General features: G+C 46.4%; 2 protein-coding genes across 3 annotated transcripts; both read right to left on the bottom strand.

Moving 5' to 3' along the window:
• Nucleotides 1-1,823: 1,823 nt before the first annotated feature.
• Mrps21 (mitochondrial ribosomal protein S21) lies at nucleotides 1,824-11,248 on the bottom strand. The gene is made up of 3 exons (XM_021157835.3): nucleotides 11,123-11,248; nucleotides 10,159-10,280; nucleotides 1,824-2,315 (listed from the first exon to the last, which is right to left on the bottom strand). The coding sequence occupies exons 2-3, from the start codon at nucleotides 10,239-10,241 to the stop codon at nucleotides 2,135-2,137; spliced, it is 264 nt and encodes an 87-aa protein (XP_021013494.1). The 5' UTR covers nucleotides 10,242-10,280; nucleotides 11,123-11,248; the 3' UTR covers nucleotides 1,824-2,134.
• A 6,791-nt stretch (nucleotides 11,249-18,039) lies between these two features.
• On the bottom strand, nucleotides 18,040-21,769 carry Ciart (circadian associated repressor of transcription). 2 transcript variants are annotated; one of them, XM_021157832.3, is made up of 6 exons: nucleotides 21,680-21,769; nucleotides 20,727-21,108; nucleotides 20,510-20,585; nucleotides 20,163-20,241; nucleotides 19,937-20,048; nucleotides 18,040-18,686 (listed from the first exon to the last, which is right to left on the bottom strand). In XM_021157832.3, the coding sequence occupies exons 2-6, from the start codon at nucleotides 21,048-21,050 to the stop codon at nucleotides 18,171-18,173; spliced, it is 1,107 nt and encodes a 368-aa protein (XP_021013491.1). In that variant the 5' UTR covers nucleotides 21,051-21,108; nucleotides 21,680-21,769; the 3' UTR covers nucleotides 18,040-18,170. The 2 variants fall into 2 exon arrangements, with proteins under 2 accessions (XP_021013491.1, XP_085691780.1); XM_085835654.1 differs by lacking the exon at nucleotides 21,680-21,769 and having other exon boundaries at nucleotides 20,727-21,669.
• Nucleotides 21,770-21,943: the final 174 nt, after the last annotated feature.

Here is a 21,943-nt window from a genome sequence, read left to right as displayed (position 1 = left end):
CCAGCAGGCTTCTTCACTGGGGTCAGAATGCTGCCATGGGAAGGAGCTGACACTGGGCATTGCCAACAAACTGAGTACATACAGGACAGAAGCTCAGCTCCAGCAGGAATTACAATTATGCACAGGCCTATTAACAACTTGCTGGCCTGGACCTAAAGCAGGGGCCCTAACATGAATGGCACAGCTCCTGTGCTGACATTGACACTGTGTCTCACTCTGAGCCCTTCCCCTCTACACACACCTCTTTCCTCTTTCTTATGATTCACTTACTGCTTTATCATCCATCCAGGGCACTTGTGTTCTGTCTCCCCTCCACCCCACTCCCGGCCCCTTCATCAAGATTCAAGGACAGAAACAGGAGTTAGCATTGTAAGGTCTGTTCCTGGGATTCTTTTGAGTCTAGTTTAGTAGTATTTTAGGAGACTTCATTAAGAACACATACATACTTTACTCAAAGGGCACAGAAGGGCAGTTCAGTAAAGAACAACATCTGCATTTCCGGTGAGAGTTGTTTTTGGGACTCATAACAATTGGATAGGAAATGCAGGATATTTTTTTACAGTTGGAAACTTTCCTTGCCTCACCTGGACTCAGAAAAGGGGCTTTAAAATTCTAAAACCACAGGCTGGAAAGGCTCAGTGGTCTGCTCTTCCAGAGGTCCTGAGTTCAATTCCTAGCAACCACATGGTGGCTCACAACCATCTATGAGATCTGGTGCCCTCTTCTGGCCTACAGACATACATGCAGGCAGAACGCTGTATACTAATAAATCTTTAAAAACAATTGGTTGCACTGGGCGTGGTGGCGCACGCCTTTAATCCCAACACTGGGGAGGCAGAGGCAGGTGGATTTCTGAGTTCGAGGCCAGCCTGGTCTACAGAGTGAGTTCCAGGACAGCCAGGGCTATACAGAGAAACCCTGTCTCGAAAAAACAAATTGGTTGGGCAGTGGCGCACGCCTTTAATCCCAGCACTTGGGAGGCAAAGGCAGGCAGATTTCTGAGTTCGAGGCCAGCCTATTCTACAGAGTGAGTTCCAGTACAGCCAGGGCTATACAGAGAAACCCTGTCTCAAAAAACCAAAAAAAAGAAAAAGAAATTCTAAAACCACAGCAATTTAGCTGGGTGTGGTGGTACACACTTTAATCCCAGCACTCAGGAAACAGGCAGGTGGCTCTCTCCATTTGAGGCCAGGCTGGTTACAGAGATTCAAAAACAAGAAAAAGCCACCAAAAAAAAAAATAATAATAATAACAAAACAGTAATTTAACCAAGTGTACAGCTCAGTAGTATTAAGTCCATTCACATATTCAATGTTTGCCTAGCATGTATGTCTGTGTACCACGGATGTATATGGTGCCTATGGGGATCAGAAAAGGAATTCCCTTGGGGTTTGAGTCACAGACAGTTGTGAGCCACAAGGCTATGTGTACTATATTCATGAAGTACCCAAAGAGGCCAGAAGATGGTGACAGACAATTGGAACTGGAGTTTCAGAGTCCTGTGTCACCAATTAGGTGTTGGAACTCAACCAAGTCCTCTACAAAAGAGAAGCCAGCACCCTTAACTGCTGCGCCATCTCTCCAGCCCTAATATTTTCTTTCCTTCTCTTTCTTTCTTTCTTTCTTTGGCACCATGGTTTCTAGAATTTTCCCAAATCTTTATAAACAAAAACTCTACCATTACATGTATCTTCTGATTGGCCCCTCTCCTAGGCTAGCAACAAATATTACTGCTCCTATTCCATTTTTTTCATTCTTTCTTTTCTTTTTTTAAAAAGATTTATTTATTATTATATGTAAGTACAGTGTAGCTGACTTCAGACACACCAGAAGAGGGCATCAGATCTCATTACGGGTAGTTGTGAGCTACCATGTGGTTGCTGGGATTTGAACTTAGGACCTTTGGAAGAGCAGTCAATGCTCTTACCCACTGAGCCATCTTGCCAGCCCTCATTCTTTATTTTCATTTCAATCAAAGACAGGGTCCGCTGTGGACCAATAAGACAGCTTCTGTATGTCCAAGCCTTCTTGTTCACCTGTGATGGAGTTTTTATTATAGAGAAAAATAACAGAACTTGGCTGGATAAAGAAAGGAGTTGGACATAGAACTAGTGTGGGTGCCTAGCCCCAAGCCTCAGCAGCCCAGCCACGGGTCTGCACGGTTCTTTCGCATCAAGAAGTTAATCTTTCGAGCCATTTCCATGTTGTAGATCCTCCGGCATGTTTCATAGCTTTCCCGCTGGCGGCGGCGGCAAGGCTTCTCATAGTAGCGTCGTCGCTTTATGACTTCGGTAAGCCCATCAGTGGTGAGGATTCTGTATAAAGGCAGGTAATGAAGTCAGATGCTATGCATCATCACTGTTCCTTACCAGTTTCACCGCCCATTGGAAGTCAAGAGGCAAAAATAACTTGTGTTTGAAAATGACGGTAGTAACAACATAACACTGACTGCTTTCTAGAGGCTGCAGTAAGATCCCGTGAGGTAAATTTAAAAAGCAGCCATAGTGCTTACCCTGGAGCTATGCTCTCACTTTGACTCCCTCCACACACCACGCCCATGGTGTAAGGCAGCTTCTAAGGGTCAGTGGCTCCCGGAGCAGTGCTTTCCAGTCACGGGAGGGGAGGCACACGTGAAGCCTGGCGTGTGGTGGCGCACGCTTTTGATCCCAGAACTCAGGAAGCAGAGGCAGATGGATCTCTGTGAGTTGGAGGCCAAGCAGAGTCACATAGAGAGACCTTGTCCCACAAAACCAAAACCAAATGAAAACAGCCACAACTGAGGCAAACCATTTGTAATTAAAATAAAACAAAACAAAACTCAATGGAGTGACTCCTAGCTTATTCTTAGTGAAAAATGTAGCTCCCTCCTCTTTGCATTTGAGAACTGGTATGGTGGTGTACACGGCTGTCAGCCCAGGACCTGGAGGCTGATGTAAGAGGATAGTTTCAGATGACCCCTTAGAAAAAAAAACAACTGATACAACTGAAGTCTGAGCAATTGTGGGGCTCCCTAAACACAGGCCCTCGTCATAGCCAAGACACAAAGGAGAGCATTGCAACAGCCTCGCTCACCATTCCCATGTCCCACATGCTCTAATCACACAACTGTGTGTCCATGAGTATGTAGGTGCTGGCGGAGGTTAGGGATCTGCCCTAGGTGTTGTTCCTCAGGCTCACCCTCCTTACTTCTGTAAGGATCTCATTGGCCTGGAGAGCACCCAACGGCTGGGCCAGCCTAGACAATGATAGGGGAAGAGCTGGGTGGGGTTTTTCATCTAGGGGAAGGAGAAAACGCACACCAAGAAGACAGGGTATCATCTCAGTAGCTAAGCATTTCCTTTCTCTTTAGTGCTGGAGATGAAACCAAGAGCACAGCTTTAATCCGATCACTTGGGAGGCAAAGGCAGGCGGATCTCTGAGTTTGAGACCAGATCGATTTACACTGATAGTTCCAGGCTAGCCAAGACTATACAGTGAGACCCTGTCTCAAACAACCAAACAAAATAAATAAATAAATAAATAAATAAATAAATATTAAAAACAGGCTGTGGGCTGGAGAGATGCCTCAGTGGTTAAGAGCACTGACTGTTCTTCCAGAAGTCCTGAGTTCAATTCCTAGTAACCACGTGGTGGCTCACAACCATCTGTAATGGGGTCTGATGCCCCCTTCTGGTGTGTCTGAAGACAGCTACAGTGTACTCATATACATTAAATAAATAAATCTTTTTAAAGAAATTAAAAGCACAGATTAGGCTGGAAAGATGGTTGAGTTGACACTGGACCTGAGTTCTAGTCCAAGAATCCACGTAAAAAGGCCCCCACTTGTAATCCCAGCACTGGAGGCAGAGCTAGACCAGCCAGCCTAGAACGCGCGCACACACACATGCACGCACGCATGCACGCACGCACGCACCCACGTGCTCCCTCCCCGGCAGCAGAAGCACTCATTCAACTTCATCTCTAATAGGCAAGGGTGTAGGTCAAGCTTTGTAGCAGAATTGAGTATGGCGCTGGTGGTGTAACTCAGCTGTTACCTGGTTCCATCCCCAGAACCCCTAAACCCAGTGTGAGATCCTGTCTCAAAAAACCCCTAAAGCCAACCAAATAAACAGACCCAAAAGAACTCCAGAAGTAACAGCTAAAGGGCTGGGGGTGTAGCTGAGGGGTAGAGTGCTTGCCTGAGTTATCCGTGAGGCCCCTGGGTCTAGTTCCCAGTGCGGGGGTGGGGTAACTGAATCTGGAGCTCAATGGCAGCACTCCGGGAAGGTGTTACTAGTGTCACCTTGGTCACAAAGGTAGTTCAAGGACTAGCAGATGAGAGCTTAGTGTAAACAGATCAGCTTAGAGTTCTGGTGCCTGGCAACCCTACATGAAGGAGAAACCAGCTGCCAGTTTTAGTAAAATTCAACTGATTATATAAAAGGAGCCAAGCCGCTTCCAAGGGGAACCTGGGGGTGGCAGATTCACATGTCAGTGTAGCCAGGCTGCGTCAGCCGCTGTGTGTGCAGGAGGACTCAATGAACCCAGAAGCTGGCCCATCAGGAGTAAAAGGGGTCAACCGGGAATGCTTCCAGTGTTCTTGTCTTTCCTAGTTTGGGGGCCAGCCAATCACACAGGGCCTCTAGCAACCCCCACTCTCCACATCCTCACTTCAGGCTCCAGTGAAGGCCCCTGGTTACATAACAGGCATTTCTGGCAGTCTCCTGGGGCAGGCACATAGGCCTTCCCCTTTGTAAGGCTCAACCATGGCTCCCCGTCCCTTGCAACCGCTAATGCAATCAGATCACAGAATGAGAGGCTTACTTCAAACACAACCACCCGAAAGCCAAGGAAGAGAAGACTGGGCTGAGACAGGTATGTAGAAAAGGTGACCCAAGGGGAACACAGTAGAGGACAGCAGAGGAAAGGATACATAAGAGAAGCCAGGTCAGGAAAGGCTGCATCTGGTCGGGAGGTCGAAGCACTGAGCAGACTCTGCTCACACGCGCGCGCGCACACACGCACGCACACACACACACACACACACACACACACACACACACATGCTTACAACGCCTTGCCTAGGAAAGCACCCTAAGAGCAAGGGATTGATCGCTTCCTGCCTCACACACACACACACACACACACACACACACACACACACACACACACTTAGAATGCCTTGCCTAGGAAAGCACCCTAAGAGCAAGAGATTGATAGCTTCCTGCCTCCAACCAGGCTAGAGGACAACTTATAAGACATTTCCACAACACTCCAAGACTTAAAAAAAAAAAAAGTATAAATGCAGCTTTCTTCTTCTTTGCAAATTATATTTTTATACTAAAAATGTAGCTTTTTGGTTTTGAGACAGGGTCTTAATTATCTCAGGCCGGCCTCTGACTTAATATGTAATCAAGGATAACCTTGAATTCCTGATTCTCCTGCCTCAGCTTTCTTGTGCCGGCTGGAATTACAAACATGTGCCACCCCAAGGATTCTACTATTTTTAAAATGCAGCTTTCTGGAGTGACTGTAAATGCCAATACATTCCCTGCGCCATTTTCCAAGGCTTGGTTTCAAGTTCATAAGGAGCCCCAATGAGCTCAAAGCTCGGGTTCAGAGTCCAGGGGCCTGGGTGTCTTCACTTCTTTTTTTTTTTTTTTTGGTTTTTCGAGACAGGGTTTCTCTGTGTAGCCCTGGCTGTCCTGGAACTCACTTTGTAGACCAGGCTGGCCTCAAACTCAGAAATCCGCCTGCCTCTGCCTCCCAAGTGCTGGGATTAAAGGCGTGCGCCACCACGCCCGGCTTCACTTGTTCTTTTTTTTTTTTTTTTTTTTTAGTTTTTCGAGACAGGGTTTCTCTTTATAGCTCTGGCTGTCCTGGAGCTCACTTTGTAGACCAGGCTGGCCTCGAACTCAGAAATCCGCCTGCCTCTGCCTCCCGAGTGCTGGGATTAAAGGCGTGCGCCACCACGCCCGGCTTCACTTGTTCTTAAAAACACCTCTTCTGCTCAATTGAAGCCTTCCTTTTCCAAGGACTCTTTCTCCTGCAGTCTTACATAGCCCAGGCTGGCCTCAAGCTTGCTGTGTAATCAAGGATAACTTGATCTTCCTGTCTGCATCTCTGAGTGCCAGCCAGAGTTACAGGCAAAAGCACTATTTATCACTTTCTTTCTTTTTTTCTTTTTTTTTTTCTTTTTTGGTTTTTCGAGACAGGGTTTCTCTGTATAGCCCTGGCTGTTCTGGAACTCACTTTGTAGACCAGGCTGGCCTCGAAGTCCACCTGCCTCTGCCTCCCGAAGTGCTGGGATTAAAGGCATGCGCCACCACGCCTGGCTATTTGTCATTTTCTATGGTGCTACTGGACCAATGCCTTCCTACCAAGTATGCTACATTCTCAGATCAAATCTTCTCTTCTTAGGTAATATAAACTGGGTCCTCCCCTCAAAAATAAAACCTTATAATTTCCTTGGTGTTTTAACAACTGAAGTAAGAAAAAAGTATTCAGCTGGGCAGTGGTGGTGCACGCCTTTAATCCCAACACTCAGGTGGCAGAGGCAGGCGGATCTCTGAGTTAGAGGCCAGCCAGTTCTACAGAGTGAGTTCCAGGACAGCCAGGGCTATACACAGAAACTCAAAAAAAAAAAAAAAAAGTACTCAATGTCATTTTTTGAGACAAGGTCTGTATAGTTCAAGCTTGAAATTCTCCTGCCTCAGCCTCTACAGGACTGGGGCTGCGGCTGTAAGTCACCACCCCCAAGTGCTTTGTACTTACTTATTTTTTTTAAAGAAACTAAAATTCTTTATGCTGAGGATTCAGCTTGTAATTGATTGGTATCGTGCTTCCGTGGCATGTACAGAGGCCTGGGTTCCCCAGAGCTGCAGAGGATGGGGCGTTGTATGTGTGTGCGAGTGCCTGTGACCCTGACTCAGGAGACGGGGGCAAAGCATCAGGAGCTTAAGGTTATTCTTAGCTTTATGATAAATTTGAGGCCAGACTGGGCTACATAAGACTCTGTCACAAAAAAAAAAAAAAATTAAAAAGAAATAAAAGTTCCTTGGACAAGATCTGAATTAATACCAGGTCAGATAGTAGAAAATATCCACGTAGTATCTACTTTTTAGATTTTTTTATTATCTTATGTATATATTTATCTGCCTACATGCCTGTCTAGGTATATGGCACGTGGTATGTGCCTGGTCCTGTGGAGGCCAGGAGACGGTGTCAGATGCTCTGGAAGTGGAGCGGATGCTGAGAATTGAACCTTGGCCCCCTAGAGAGCAGCCAGTGCACTTGGCCGGCTCTCCCACTCTGTGGAGGTCAGAAGATAATGTCCAAGAGTTAATGTTCTCCTTCTACCACATGGGTCTGGGACCCAAACTCAAGTGGCTTGAGAGCGAGCCCCTTTAACAGCCCTTGGTCCCTATGTAGCCCAGGATGGCCTCAAATTTGCAATACAGTCAAGGACAACTTAGAGCTTCAGGTCCTCCAACCGCCACTTCCTAACTGCTGGAACTGTGAGGGTGTGTCGCCACACGCAGTTTATAGAGTACTAGAGAAGAACCCCAAAGTCTCACACAAGCTAGGTAAGCAGTGAACCAACTGGGCTACAAACCCAGCCCAACCGGATAGTGCAGCGCCAGGGGATCCAGACCCTCCTCAGGGATACCTGAAGACACACGGCACACACAGACATTCACATAAAGAAAGATAAAATATTTTGTTTGTTGCGGTTTTTGAGACATAGCCCCAATTGACCTAGATCTCACTATCTAGACCAAGCTGACCATGAGTTCATAGAGATAAAGTGCTAGGATTAAAGAAAAATAAAATGTATCTTTAAAAACCAAACCAAGTAGTGTTGGTAGTATAGTGGTGAGCACAGCTGCTTGACCTGGGTTCAGTTCCCAGCCAAAGCAACATGCCCACATATTGCCAAGGTCCTGGACTGAGGAGGCCCTGAGAGGAGCCATGAGATTATGATAGGGAGCAAAGGAAATGATAGGCATGAGATGGCTCAGAGGTTAAAAGCACTGACTGCTCTTCCAGAGGTCCTGAGTTCAAATCCCAGCAACCACATGGTGGTTCACAGCATCTGAAAGGGCATCTGACACCCTCTTCTGGTGTGCGAGTATAAATGCAGGAGAGCGCTCATATACTAAATAAGCAAGAAAGTAAGTAAAGAAATAAATCTAGTAATAATTAGATAAGAATGTGACCTGGCTTCAAAGAATAGATGACCACCTCGTTCAGAGGGGATGAGAAATATTTTATTTCTTATGCTTTGCTTTATAGTCTTGAAAGTAGCAAAGAGGTATACATCCCATTATGTATGGAAAAATGGGCAAAGGAAGTAGGTGCTGTTGAAAATGAGCATTAAGTGAACCAGAGGAGGACTTAGTTGGCGGAGTACCACCACCGTCACATAAGAGAATTTTCTCCACTACCTGCAGCAAAGCTAAAATAAAGCTTATTACGTCTTTCGGCCTGATGGCCAAGGAAATAAGAGAAAAAATGACAAGCTAAAAAGAGGAGTCCAGTGGCACACATGCCAGCACTCAGGAAGCAAAGTGGGCAAAGCTCTATAAGCTCTAGGCCAACCTGGTCTGCACAGCAGCTCCAGACCAGCCAGAGCTGCACAGTGCGACCCCTCTCAAAAACAAACAAACAAACACACCACAGCCAAACCAAACAAAGCAAGAGCTGGAAAGACGCCTCACTGGCTACAAGGGCACCTCTCTCTCTTCCAGCACCCACGTCAGTGGCTCACAACTTCCGGAACTCCAGCTCCAAGCAGGCCAATGCTTCTAGCCTCTGGCAACCTGCACTCAAGTGCACATGCCCACATACATACACATCATTAAAGATGAAATAAAAAGGTTAAATGAGGCATGCCAGACTACGGAAGCCTAAAAGAACTAGGACAGTACAGTATCATCCGGACAGACTAGTCTCCACCCACACACAATCTAGTGTGCAGACAGTTCTCCACAGAGCCTCTCCTCTCCAGCTGTGTCACTGTTTTTAAGTGTAGGTGTAGGTTTGTTTCTTCCGTCCCATGTGTGAGTACCTGCAGAGGGCAGGCAGGAGAGTGTATTGGATCCCTAACATCAGTTGTTGGTACTGGGAACCAAACTTGGGTCCTCTGCAAGAACTGCAAGCATTCCTGACCACTGAGCCATCTCTCCAGCCCCTCGCTCTGTTTCTGCTTATGCTATGACTCTTTGGAACCTGAAATGCCCTTCTCATCCATGACTTATTTCTTCAAGAGCCCAGTTAGAATCCATCTTTTCTAGCCAGGCACGTAAACAATATCAAACACACAATCAACCTCAGCATCTGGGAGATGGAGGCAGGAGGGTCAGGCGTCAAGGTAATCCTTGGCTACACTGCCCATTCTAGGCCAGCCTGAGCTACATGAGACGAACACAAATCACAGAGGAATTAATCCTCTCTAGTAGCCGTATTCCACAGATACGGGCCCAGCTGAAACGCACCATGCCCCTGCTTCTTGTTTCTCATTCCCCTCCCAGATTTTTTTCTTTTTTTTTTTGACATGGGGAGGGGTCATCTGAGACTGAGTCTAGTCACCATCAACTAAATTATTCTCAAATTCTTCCTGTCTCCACCTCCCAGGTGCTGGGATTACAGTGTGCCCAGCAGTTTTCCGGGCTCGTTGGATAGAACTCAGATTTATCATCAAGGGATGATGGCTGCTTGTTGGATAAGCTCCATTGAGCTGAATGTGGAGAACTTCATTTTTAGGATAATAAACTGAAGGGATAAGAAGTGTCCAGAGGGGGGAGAGATGATTCAGAAGTTAAGAGCACTGGCTGCTCTTCCAGAGGCCTTGAGTTCAATTCCCAGCAACCACATGGTGACTCACAACCATCTGTACTGAGATCTAGTGTCCTCTTCTGGTGTGCAGGCATACATGCAGGAAGAACATTGTATACACAATAAATAAATTTAAAAGAAGAAGAGGAGGAAGAGGAGGAGGAAGAGGAAAAGGAAGGGAGAGGAGGAGGAGGAGGGAAAAGAGGAAGAGGTGGAGGTGGTGGTGTCCAGAGCTTACACACTGAGCTGGCACCAGTGGTAGGCTTTATGAGGTGGTAGGCTGGGTGCAGGATCACCTCACATTTCCTAAGGCTGGTCCAGGCAAGACTTGACTCATTTTACCTGTTCAGGGTCCGGTAGGCACCTTCCACGTTCCCCTCCTGAACCATCACAGTCCTGGCAATGAACTTCAGATGTTTAGCCATGTCCTCGTATTTAAATCTTCATTCTTCCGGGACTACAGACTGGACAACGAGCATGGAAACCAGAGACTCAATGTAAGAGAACAAAGCCCAACAGAGTCACGCCTTACCATAGGTAGTTTTATTCAATCTAGCAACAGAACCAGCTCAAGATCCACAGAACCAGGCTGGAGGAATTCTCCGTATCTTAGTAAATACAAGTAGGTCTGGAGAGATGACTCAGTAGTTAAAAGGATACAAGTTCGATTCCCAGTACCCACAGGGTGGCTCAGAACACATACAGTCCCAAGGAATCCAACACCCTCTTCTAGCCTCTGTGATGCACAGACATACATGCAAGTAAAACACTCACACATAAAATATAAATAACTTTTTTTAATGAAAAAGTACAAGCAAATTGTTAGCAACATTTCTTTCACTATGCAGTGATATGGCTTAGCAGGTAAAGGCGCTGGCCACCAAGCCTGACGACCCGAGTTAGAGCCCTGGATCCTTACGGTGGACAGAGAGGACAGACTCCTTGCAAGCTGTCCTGACTTTCTTCCCCCAACCCCCGATCACACCAAGAAATAAATAAAAGATAATTGCCGGGTAGTGGTGGCCCACGCCTTTTATCCCAGCACTTGGGAGGCAGAGGCAGGCGGATCTCTTGAGTTGGAGGCCAGCCTGGTCTACAGAGCAAGTTCAAAGGCAGCCAGGGCTACATAGAAACACTCTCGAAAAAGCAAAGCAAAGCAAAGCAAAGCAAACCAAAAAATTGGTTTCCGCCGCTGAGAGTTAGAAAGAACTCTTCGTCCATCTTTAGGCACTACGCGAAATCTTGCCCTCCCGCTATACTCGCTTTGCAGCTCAGTGACCCCCGCCACGCACCCCGAGCTCCCTACCTGGGGCCTCTGAATTCAGACTCCGGATCTCTGCGGACCGGAAGCGGAAGCTACGGAGTCCAGCGACGGGAGGAAGCTACGCTGCAGGGCTCAGCCGACTGCAGCTCCGCTTACCGTCTGACCTTGCGAAGGTTCGGTGCTGAGCGCAGGCGCTAGACTCTCCGCATGACAGTCAAAGGAACAGCGTCCTCACCTTCCTATGGAGGAGTCGCGGTCGTCGGGTCTGCGAGAAGGTCAGCCCGAACCGTAGCTCTAATCCTGTTAAACTTTTACTAGATTTGAGCGATTTCGTTTTCTGTATGGGAAATGGGAAGCGTCCTGAGAATATTTTCTATTTAAAAATGACAGATCTGCTCACCGGGTGAAAAAACGGCTCCACACCCCCTAATCTGCCTAAAAGTTAAGAAAAGATATTACATACTGTGAGTTTTCCATTGCATCAGCTACCTAAGCCATTTCACTAAATAAAGTAGAACCAAAAAGAAACAAGTGGGAAACGCCTGCAGAATTTTAAATCAAAATATTGTTTTAATGCCAACTTTGCCATTTGTTGCCTCATAAGATCTAGAATTTTTTTTCTTCCATACGTCTTGACAACCCTATGTGTATGTTATCCCCACATTTCCATATATGGTTATTTACATGGGTTTAGAAGTATCCATATACAGAAAAACCTACCCACAACATACACAGATGCACCCTCATCTGTTACTTCTTTAAGGGATTTGTTTTTATTTTGTGTGTGTGTACGTGTGCCTGCGTGTATGTATGTGCACCGTGTGCATGCATGCATGCATGCAGGAGCTCAAGAAGGATTGGAGAGGTGTTGGGGCCCTGGAACTGGAGTTAATAGGAGGCTCAGAGCCGCCATGTGGGTACTAGGAACTGAACCTGGGTTCTCTGCAAGAGCAATTAATTTTCTTAACCACCAGACCATCTGGCCAGGTCATTATCAGTTAATAGGTATTCACACAAAACTTAAGCCTGCCTCGTAGTAAGCCAAATCCAAACTCCCAAACTGAAGCTAGACACCTTTGTGCTTGTCAACAAACCTAATTGAATGACTGTCCTCTGCGAAGCACTGCTGACACTATTCCAGTGTCTCTTGCACAACTGACAGTATGTAGACACAATTTTAGGCCCAGTCGCATATAATAAGTGCAAAATTAATTCTATGGACAGTACGTAATCCGTTAGAAAGGAGTTCTAGCTTCAGATTCTAAGCATCAGCAGACGTATGACTTTGAACAAGTTACTCAGACTAGGAGTCTGCACTTTTTGTTTAAATAAAAATATTGGAATACTACCATGTTTATTTGTTGATATTATATGGCTCTCTTGGGCTATAGTGGTAAACTTGGGTAGAAGAAATGGAGATCTGTGACCTACAAATACTTATAATCTAGATCTTGCTAAACATGAACTTTCAGTCTGGCTTCTTATTTGTAAAATGGTGCTAACATCTACTCTGTTGGTCTCACAAAATTGGTCATAAGAATCAAATGGGCTTACAGTCAGCTATTGGATGGGTCACAGGGCCCCCAATGGAGGAGCTAGAGAAAGTACCCAAGGAGCTAAAGGGGCCTGCAACCCTATAGGTGGAACAACAATATGAACTAACCAGTACTGCCAGAGCTTGTGTCTCTAGCTGCATATGTATCAGAAGATGGCCTAGTCAGCCATCAGTGGAAAGAGAGGCCCATTGGTATTTCAAACTTTATATGCCCCAGTACAGGGGAACTTCAGGGCCAAGAAGTGGGAGTGGGTGGGTAGGGGGGGTATGGGGGACTTTTGGGATAACATTTGAAATGTAAGTGAAGAAAATACCTAATAAAAATTATATATTAAAAAAAAGAATCGAATGGGATATAATGTAAAGATAATTCATTAATTTTTGTTTTCATTTTAAGGTTTATTTTATTATTATATGTGTATGAGTATTTTGCTTACATGTATGTGTGTGCCTACATGTATGTGTATGTGTGTTATGTCTGTGCCTGGAGGTCAGAACAGAACACTGAATCCCTTGGGCCTGGAATTACAGATGGTTGAGAGCTGCCATGTACATGCTGGGAATTGAACTTGGGTCTTCTGCTAGAGTAACAAGTGCTCTTAGCTGCTGAGCCAACTCTTTTCCTCTTGTTATCATTTTCTTTTTTACTGGACTGAAAAAAAAAGTTTTTATAAATGTATATGGGGGGGGTGTTGTCTGCATGCATGTCTGATGTCCAGAAAAGCCTGAAGAGAGCATCAGATCCACTGGATCTGGATTTACAGATGTTGTAAGCCATCCTGTGGGTGCTGGGAATCTAACCTGGGTCCTCAGTAAGAGCTGTCAGCACGATCAACCTCTGAGCCTTCTGCCCAACTGCAATGCCCCCAAGTTTTAAGCCTAGATATCTAGAAAAATGTTGACATCATATATTTCATCAACAGAAGAGGAGTCATTGTGTGTGTGTGTGTTTGTATGCATGTGTGTGCACTCGTGCAGGTGTATGCATGTGTACATGTGTACAAGAGCTCCCATAAAAGTTCATGTGTATGTGTCATAGCACATGTATGGAGGTCAGAGGACAACTTGCCAGAATTATTTCCCTCCTTGCACTGGGTGGGTCCCATGATCTGAGTCTGAACTCAGATCATCAGGCTTAGTGGTGGCAGAGGCCTTTACCCACTGAGCTATCCCACGAGGTCTTTTACTTTAAAGACGTGTGTGTGTGTGTGTGTGTGTGTGTGTGTCTGCGCACGCGTGTGTTCATTCTTTTTTTTTTTAAAGATTTATTATTATATCTAAGTACACTGTAGCTGTCTTCAGACACACCAAAGAGGGCATCAGATCTCATTACAGATGGTTGTGAGCCACCATGTGGTTGCTGGGACTTGAACTCAGGATCTTCAGAAGAGCAGTGAGTGCTCTTAACCACTGAGCCATCTCTCCAGCCCGTGTGCATTCGTTCTTGTGTGCCCATGTGTGGATGTATGTGCAGACATATGTACACGTGCATGTTCCTGGGCATGCCCAGAAGAGGGCATCAGATCTCTCAGAGCTGTATAGGGATTTGTGGGATGCCCTGGCCTAGCTTACTAAATGGTTTCTGGGATTCTGACTCCAATCCTTATGATGAGATAGCGACTGCTCTTGACTGCCTAGCAGTCTCTCCAATGTTCCTCACATGTCTTTTTTTTTTTTTTTTTTGGTTTTTTTTTGGTTTTTCGAGACAGGGTTTCTCTGTATAGCTCTGGCTGTCCTGGAACTCACTTTGTAGACCAGGCTGGCCTCAAACTCAGAAATCCGCCTGCCTCTGCCTCCCAAGTGCTGGGATTAAAGGCGTGTGCCACCACCGCCCGGCCACATGTCTTTTAAAACAGGGTCTAGGTTGGTTTAGAAGAAGATGTGTAGCTGATAATGGCCCTCCATCAACTTACGATCCTCCTGCCTCACCTCCCAGGCGCTGAGATGACATCCACGTGTACCCATGGCTTTGTGCGTAAACCACCAGCACTGTGTGGCGCTACCTCCACAGCCATAAAATGCTAACATTTTAATAAATTTTTAGCTAATTGAAAGTATTTGGATTTATTGTATATGTATGACTGTTTTGCCTGCATGTATGTGCACCATAGGAGGCCAGATCTCCTGCAACTGGAATTACACAGGTTTGTGAGTCACCATGTGGGTACTGAAATCGGAATTTTGGCCCTTTGCAAGAACAATGGGTTCTCTTAATGGCTGAGCATCTCTATAGCCCTCTGTAATCAAAAAACAACAAAGACTTTTGTGTGTCTCTGTCTCTGTCTCTGTCTCTCTCTCTCTCTGTATGCGTAAGCTTACATAGTTATGTGCATCTGTAGAGGTAGGAGGACAACTTACAGGAGTTGGTTCTCTCCTCCCACGGTGTGGAATCTGCATGTCCAGTTCAGTAAGGCTTGCCTACAAGAGCCTTTATATGCTGAGCCATATTGCTGGCTCCTTTAGTCATTTTTTTGTATAAGTGATATACAAATATACAAATGAACTCCCCAGCAGAAATGCATACATTCAGTTTACTTTCTTAGGACAGATGATGCAAAGTTAAGATGATTTATGATGTTCAGTTAAATCCCAAAGCTTCCCCAAAGACCTGTAGGCCATTTTGTTTACTGATGGTCTCACCTGGTGTCACTTGTTAGCCTAGCTTGACTCTATGAGCAGCAGAGGGGCATAAAAGCCCAGCAGAGATCTTCTACTGAAACTTACATGTAAACTTGACAGTTTGATTCAGAGACTTTGTATCCCAGGGTGATGGATAAGATGATTGAATAGAGAGAGAGAGAAACCAAGACTGGAGCCTCAGAGCACACCCACACTCTGGTAGGTGGAAATGGAGCCATTAAGAAACCTAGAAAGTGGGCTGGTGAGATGGCTCAGTGGGTAAGAGCACCCGACTGCTCTTCCAAAGGTCCAGAGTTCAAATCCCAGCAACCACATGGTGGCTCACAACCATCTGTAATGAGATCTGACTCCCTCTTCTGGTGTGTCTGAAGACAGCTACAGTGTACTTACATATAATAAATAAATAAATCTTTAAAAAAAAAAAAAAAAAAAGAAACCTAGAAAGTGCTGCCAGTTGGGTAAGAGGAGAATTGGGACTGTATGTAGTCACAAGATCTCAGGTAGGAAAGTTTCAGAAGATAGCATTAAGTGTCAAGTGATACAATACACACAGGATTTGTGAAGGCTCCTGGGTTTCACTATTGATTAGGGGGAAGGTATGTTATAAAATACTTTAGTGCTGATTTTGTGGGCTCATTAGTTCCTTTGGAAGGTGCAACAGAATGAAAGTAATGTGAGCTGGGCTGTAGACAGTTGACTGCAGTGGTAGTGAGGTACTAGAAAAACCACTCTGAGGGATTACGGTGAATATAGAGGCTGTAGACTTTGTGGTAGAGCCCTTGCCTAGCATGCCTGAGAACGAGAGTTCAGTCCCTAGTGCTGAGTGGTAGCGAGATGGAGCAGAACCATAGTGCAAAGAGAAGAAAGGGGATATTTTGACTCAAGCAGTATTTTCAGCAAGCCAATAACTGGTGACTCAGGGGAACTAATTATTATAGGTAGCAAATATAAGTTACAAGTTCCACAAATAAAAGGCGATCCAGAAGCCTGAAGAGATGCTTGCTCTCTTGCAGAGGACCTGATTTTGGCCCCCTGCACCTCTATGGTGGCCCTCAAACGTCTATAACTAAATTCCAGGGGTACAATGTCTTCTTCTGGCCTCCATGCATATGGTGCACATACATTCAGGCAAATAATCATACACATAAAATAAAAATAAGTCTTAAAAAATAAAATGATAAAATGAGCCAGGCATGGTGACTCATGCCTCCTTTTTTAAAAATGTTTTTTATTTTTTATTTATTTATTATATGTAAGGCACCGCAGAAGAGGGCATCAGATCTCATCACGGATGGTTGTGAGCCACCATGCCATTGCTGGGATTTGAACTCAGGACCTTTGGAAGGGCGGTCAGTGCTCCCAACCACTGAGCCATCTCTCCAGCCCCCAGCTCATGCCTCCTTTAACCCCAGCACTCAGGAGGCAGACACAGGCCCAGTCTGTGTGACAAGTTCTAGGGCTACACAGTGAAACCCTGTCTCAAAAAATAAGATATAAAAAGCCATCAAAATCATAAACAGGCCGGGCGTGGTGGTGTATGTCTTTAATACCAGCACTAATCCCAGCACTCAGGAGGCAGAGGCAGGTAGATCTCTGAGTTTGAGGCCAGCCTGGTCTACTGAATGAGTTCCAGGACAGCCAGGGCTACACAGAGAAACCCTGTCTTGTAAAAAAAAAAAAAAAAAATCATAAATGGAGCTGAGTGGTGTTTCACGCTGTAATTTGTGGGGAACTAGCATCACCTTGATTTTTGATTTCTAGGCCACCCTGACCTACACAAATAAAGGTTTGCCTCAGAAAGGAGGTCATATTTTCTGAAATAAAGGGAGGTGACTTATTTACCAGAACGCTGGGCTTGAGGAATGGCAGGAAGCTGACTACTGAGCAGCATGCTGAGTAGCTGAGAACCAGTGACTAAGAAGACAAAATTATCTGATGCTCGGGAAGGCGAGGATGAGAGAGGAAATGGTTTTGGTAGAAACTAGGACAAATAGAAAGAAAGGAATACACAGACAAGGGTGGAGATCCATTCATGGGCTTCAGTTAGTAACATCTGAGTAGCTTTCTTCGGCCTAGCATACACTTAGCACTTACAGTTGTTTGAATAGCGATACGGCCCAGACTCTGAGTCCTCCTACCCTGACCTCGACAATTCTAGGGCACTATGCTCTCTTCAAAACTGGCACCCCAGTGGCTGGGCTTTCCCTCTTCTGAAGGCAGCAGCAGGTTACATACACATTTACCCCCAAGCATCAACAGCTCCCATCAAAGCAGAAGTGTCCCAGAGTTGAAGAACCTGCTTGTCTGGCCAGCTGGGAGATTCCACAGGGAGAGAGCGACACAAAGGGAAAGCTACTAGTTTCTGAGTGTGAACAGACAAGAAAGCACACTTCAGCTCTGACCCTGTAAGAGTCCCCTGTGCTCCCCCACAGGTTTTGCACCTCCCAACCCAGCTCTACCTTGCGTGGTCACATCTGTCCTATCTTCTTGTCAGTTGCTCAGTGGGTGATATTTATGGTACTCTGGGCTCAAAGTTTTCAATTTCCAATAGTCAGAAAAGTGTTTAAGTGGGCTAGAGAGATGGCTCAGTGATTAAAAGCACCGACTGTTCTTCTGAAGGTCCTGAGTTCAAATCTCAGCAACCACATGGTGGCTCACAACCATCCATAATGAGATCTGACGCCCTCTTCTGGTGCGTCTGAAGACAGCTACAGTGTACTTACATATAATAATAAATAAATCTTAAAAAAAGAAAAGAAAAGCGTTTAAGTAAAAAATGTCTTTAATCAGAAAGGATTTCTATTTCCTCACCACAAATACATTAAAGTAAAAAAAAATACACATAAAACATACTTTATACAAATTGGGAATCAGGGGAAAGTAGCAGAGCCTGGGTTAGGGCTGAGGATTCGGAGCAACTGGGGGATGGCTAATCCTCTGTGGCGCTGGGTGTCCTTTAGTCATCTCTCTGTCTGTGGTAGGCAGGACAGGCGGACAGAGGATGCAACTCCAGTCTGATGGCAGTGTTATTGGCAAACTGTGGCAACGAGGCTCCTCGCCAGGCAGTTTCTTCAGATCACCAGGAACGACAGGAGACAGTGGAGTTGGTGGGACCGGAGTGCCCGGGGCAGAATGGGTGAAGGGCTGTGCTCCTTTCTGGAGGACAAGGATGACACCAATGCTGGCTCCAGGGCCTCTGGGGCTGTGGCCAGAGGTGGAGCCTTGGGGACTGAGGGGAGGGTTACAAATTGGAGTGCTATGGGTCCAGGTGAGGTTCATAGCTGGCCATCCTGTGAGATGCCAAGACTGCTTTGGTTTCAAAACTAAACGTCCCAGCTGTGTTTGGCCCATCTTCTCTAGGAGAGGTGCAGGAGAAGCAGCCCCCGGGTCACCGTGGTGGCTGGGAAAGTGCTAGAGAATGGGAAATGCAAAACCAGGGGTTAACCAAGTTTACACATGAGCTTCACTTAAGCACAGACCTTTGCTTTCCTTGAGGACTCATTGTACAGTGCAAACAAACGTTTGTGCAACAGGTGTGTTCTGCCAGGTGATGATGAAGTAAAAATTTCAGCAATCAAGTAATGCTCCCATCTACCTAGCACAAAGTTGGAGGCTACTCTGTGTAACAGACAGTATGAGGCCACTAGAAACAGACAAGAAAAAAAGAGTCCCATGGCTCTCAGTATTTATACAGTGATTCCTGTTCGACTTCTTTAAATCAAACCCAGGACCTACTAAGTGGCAGAAAAGCAGTCTCATAGACCACACCACCAGGCAGAGAAATTGAAATGACATTTAATTTCTGTGATGAAAGGTCTCATTTCCCGTGTTTAGTTCTTTATGAGGCATGATCCTGTTAATTTTTCAGTCAGTCATTCTCATATCACTAGAAGCTATAGTGGATTTAGCTGGGCATGATGGTGCACACCTTTCATCTGAACACTCGGGAAGCTGAGGCACATGCATCTCTGTGTTTAAGGCTAGCCAGGTCTGCAGAGCAAGTTGCAGGTCAGCCACTACACAGAGAAACCCTATTTTCAAACAAACAGGAAAGGAAAGGAAAGGAAAGGAAAGGAAAGGAAAGGAAAGGAAAGGAAAGGAAAAGAAGAAAGAGAGGGAGAAAGAAAGAGAAACCCACTACGTAAGGTTTAAAGTTATGTTGATAGAAGTCAAAAGATGGAGAGGGGGAGGGTTTTGGGGGGAGGTCAAGAAGAGAAAAATGGAGGCATCTTCTTGTGAGTCATTTGGCCAGATTAAAAGCCTTCTGTAAGCCAGGTATGGTGGCCCATGCCTTTGATCCCAGCACTTGGGAGGCAGAGGCAGGTGGATTTCTGAGTTAGAGGTCAGCCTGGTCTACAAAGTGAGTTCCAGGACAGCCAGGACTATACAGAGAAACCCTGTCTCGAAAAAACTGGGGGGGGGGGGGGGGAGCCTTTAGGAAGTAGATGAGCTTTGACAGGAGGGCAGGGGTAAATTTCGTGAGATCTCAACAGAATAGAGCCAACATCGAGGCGAAATCTAAAACTCACAGTAATTTGCCAAGTCAGACAGACAGCCCTTCCCTGGGAGAGAAAAGGGAAGGCAACTGGAAGGGAGAGATTCTCCAGACAGTCGGGGCTTGGGTCTTCTCCCAGTCTCTCCCTTGGTCTTTGGGGGCATACCTTGCTTCTCTGGTGCCTGCTGCCTCCGGAGGATGGTCTCTGGGCAGCTATGTGAGGAAACCAAGTCTTCAACATCCCTTCCACCTGCAGCAAGGTGCCTAGGTAACGTTCTCTGTGAAGAAACGGATATTCTTAAAGTCAACTATGAAAAAAGAAACAGGGAGAACTGTACAGGCCTCCCTCAATAAGATACTAAGGAGGGGAGGAAGGAAAGAGGGAGACTTACCCCATCTGAGGCTTCTGTAAAACACCCACTATGCGCTGGATCCGGTCCATGGCCACACTCTGTTGGAAGCTACTTAATCCTAGGGTGAAAGAGGGAGGGTGATTAGAGGGTGTGGGATGTACGCAGCTCAGCTGTAGGTTCCCTCCCAGCATTGAGGGAAACAGCAGAGGTGGGGACTGAGATAAATGTAAAGGAAAGACAGAGACAGATGGGGTTCAAATGAATTCACATGAAGAAATTAAGTTACAGATGCAAACAGAATAGCCCATGTCCCAAAGAGAAATGTAAGAGTTCACTCAGACAAGGGGGCTACCCCCAGAAATGTAATTAGTTAATCAGATTATTACCTCTGTCAAAGCGACCCATCTTGAGTCCGTTCAGTAGGTCTGTGAGGGGCCGTATGAACCCTTGGAGTTCTTTACACTGTAGAAAAACAGCACAAGACTTTGAGACCAGCAGTGGTTTTTCTGCTGTGATGTATCTGGCAGCCAAGACCATTATCTTAGGGTCCTTGTCAACCAATTAGGTGTTTGCCACTGCACTCTTTTTTCTGCTTTCTGTTACCTTTTGAGCGAAGAGCAGATCTCCCTCTGTAGTACATCCTTGGGTGATCTCCAGTTCACCGTCTCTTGATCTTTTGACTTCAGATCCTTGGTGTTCCAGATGAGATGCTGTAGAAACCCTGGGTCGATGTCTGCGGCGGATAGGGCCTGGACTGGGCCTGGAACCTCCTCTCTGACCCACAGTGTCTGGCCTAAGCTCATGGGTGCCCTTGCCCTCCCTCTCGTTATCAGAAGGGAAGCTAAAGTCACTGTTCACAGGGGACGTGGAAAATGATGGGGAGAGAGAGGAGGAGGAGTAAGAAGAAACACTAGATGGAGAATCCATAGGTCCAGGAGCAGGAGAGGGGCTGAAGAGCAGCTCCCGTAGTACCAAAGATCAGAACCTGCAATTGAAAAGCAAAGCGAGGGAGTCTGAAATCAGAGTCAAAGAATTAGGAAAGGGACTGGGAGACTGGGGCATTCTAAACAGAGTAACATGGTTTTCGCTTTGTTTTATTGTTTTTCCATTCTCAATAGAAACAAGAAAAAAAAAAAAAAACTTGCTCTTCCAGCCGCATTCAAAATCTAGACCGCCAGCCCACGCAGAGCTCTTGACCCCACACAGCCTTTCTTCCCTTGGGTTCACGGTGAATAACCGACTTTACACCTTCCCCTCAGCCTGCAGTTCTGGGCTGTTCCCGGCCAGACCTCATAGGGAGCCTATCGACCTAAAAACGGCACCCGCTAGAGGCTGCTCTGCGCACCAGAACCCACCTCAGGTCCCTAGAGTACCGGCCCCATAGACACCCGGCTCCACCGCTTTCGCATCCTTCACCGTCAGGTGCACTGCGCTGGTCAGTCTATGGTCGCGCCTGCCAGGTGATGCAATACCTCCCAACACCCCGATCTGCGGTCTTCCATGCCCACCCCATCCGGGTTGTCTTTCGGAGAGCACTTGGGCTCTCGTCCGCTTACCTGGGTCTGTCGGCTCAGCCCTGGTCGGTATGCAGCTCCTTCACTGTCTGTGCGGGTCTAGCCGACCCACCTCCGCCTCACTCTGTGGGTCCCGCCCCTTCCCCCTCCCAGACACGTGCGGTTCTGCACGTGCCTCCCCCTGCGTACACAGACCTTGTGCTCTCATTGGATAGTTTACCGGCAACACGTGACTCTTGATGCAGACGCTCACAGCCCATTTGCTGCGGCACGCGGGGGCTCGGCCAATAGAGAGGCAGCCAAGTG

The sequence above is a fragment of the Mus caroli genome, unplaced genomic scaffold, assembly GCF_978045245.1.
Source record: "Mus caroli unplaced genomic scaffold, Mus_caroli_1 scaffold_3, whole genome shotgun sequence".
Lineage (NCBI taxonomy): Eukaryota > Metazoa > Chordata > Mammalia > Rodentia > Muridae > Mus > Mus caroli.
This window is presented reverse-complemented; position numbering and strand designations above follow the sequence as displayed.

Bases quoted from the DNA above. Each gene is read 5' to 3' on its own strand.
- Mrps21 (XM_021157835.3), bottom strand. From the start codon at position 10,241: ATGGCTAAACATCTGAAGTTCATTGCCAGGACTGTGATGGTTCAGGAG. The intron at 2,316-10,158 runs GTAAAATGAGTC...GCCTTTATACAG, and splicing joins GCCTACCGGACCCTGAACAG to AATCCTCACCACTGATGGGC.
- Ciart (XM_021157832.3), bottom strand. From the start codon at position 21,050: ATGGATTCTCCATCTAGTGTTTCTTCTTACTCCTCCTCCTCTCTCTCC. The intron at 20,242-20,509 runs GTAATAATCTGA...CTTTCACCCTAG, and splicing joins GATGGGTCGCTTTGACAGAG to GATTAAGTAGCTTCCAACAG. The intron at 20,049-20,162 runs GTAAGTCTCCCT...GTTTCTTCACAG, and splicing joins TTACAGAAGCCTCAGATGGG to AGAACGTTACCTAGGCACCT.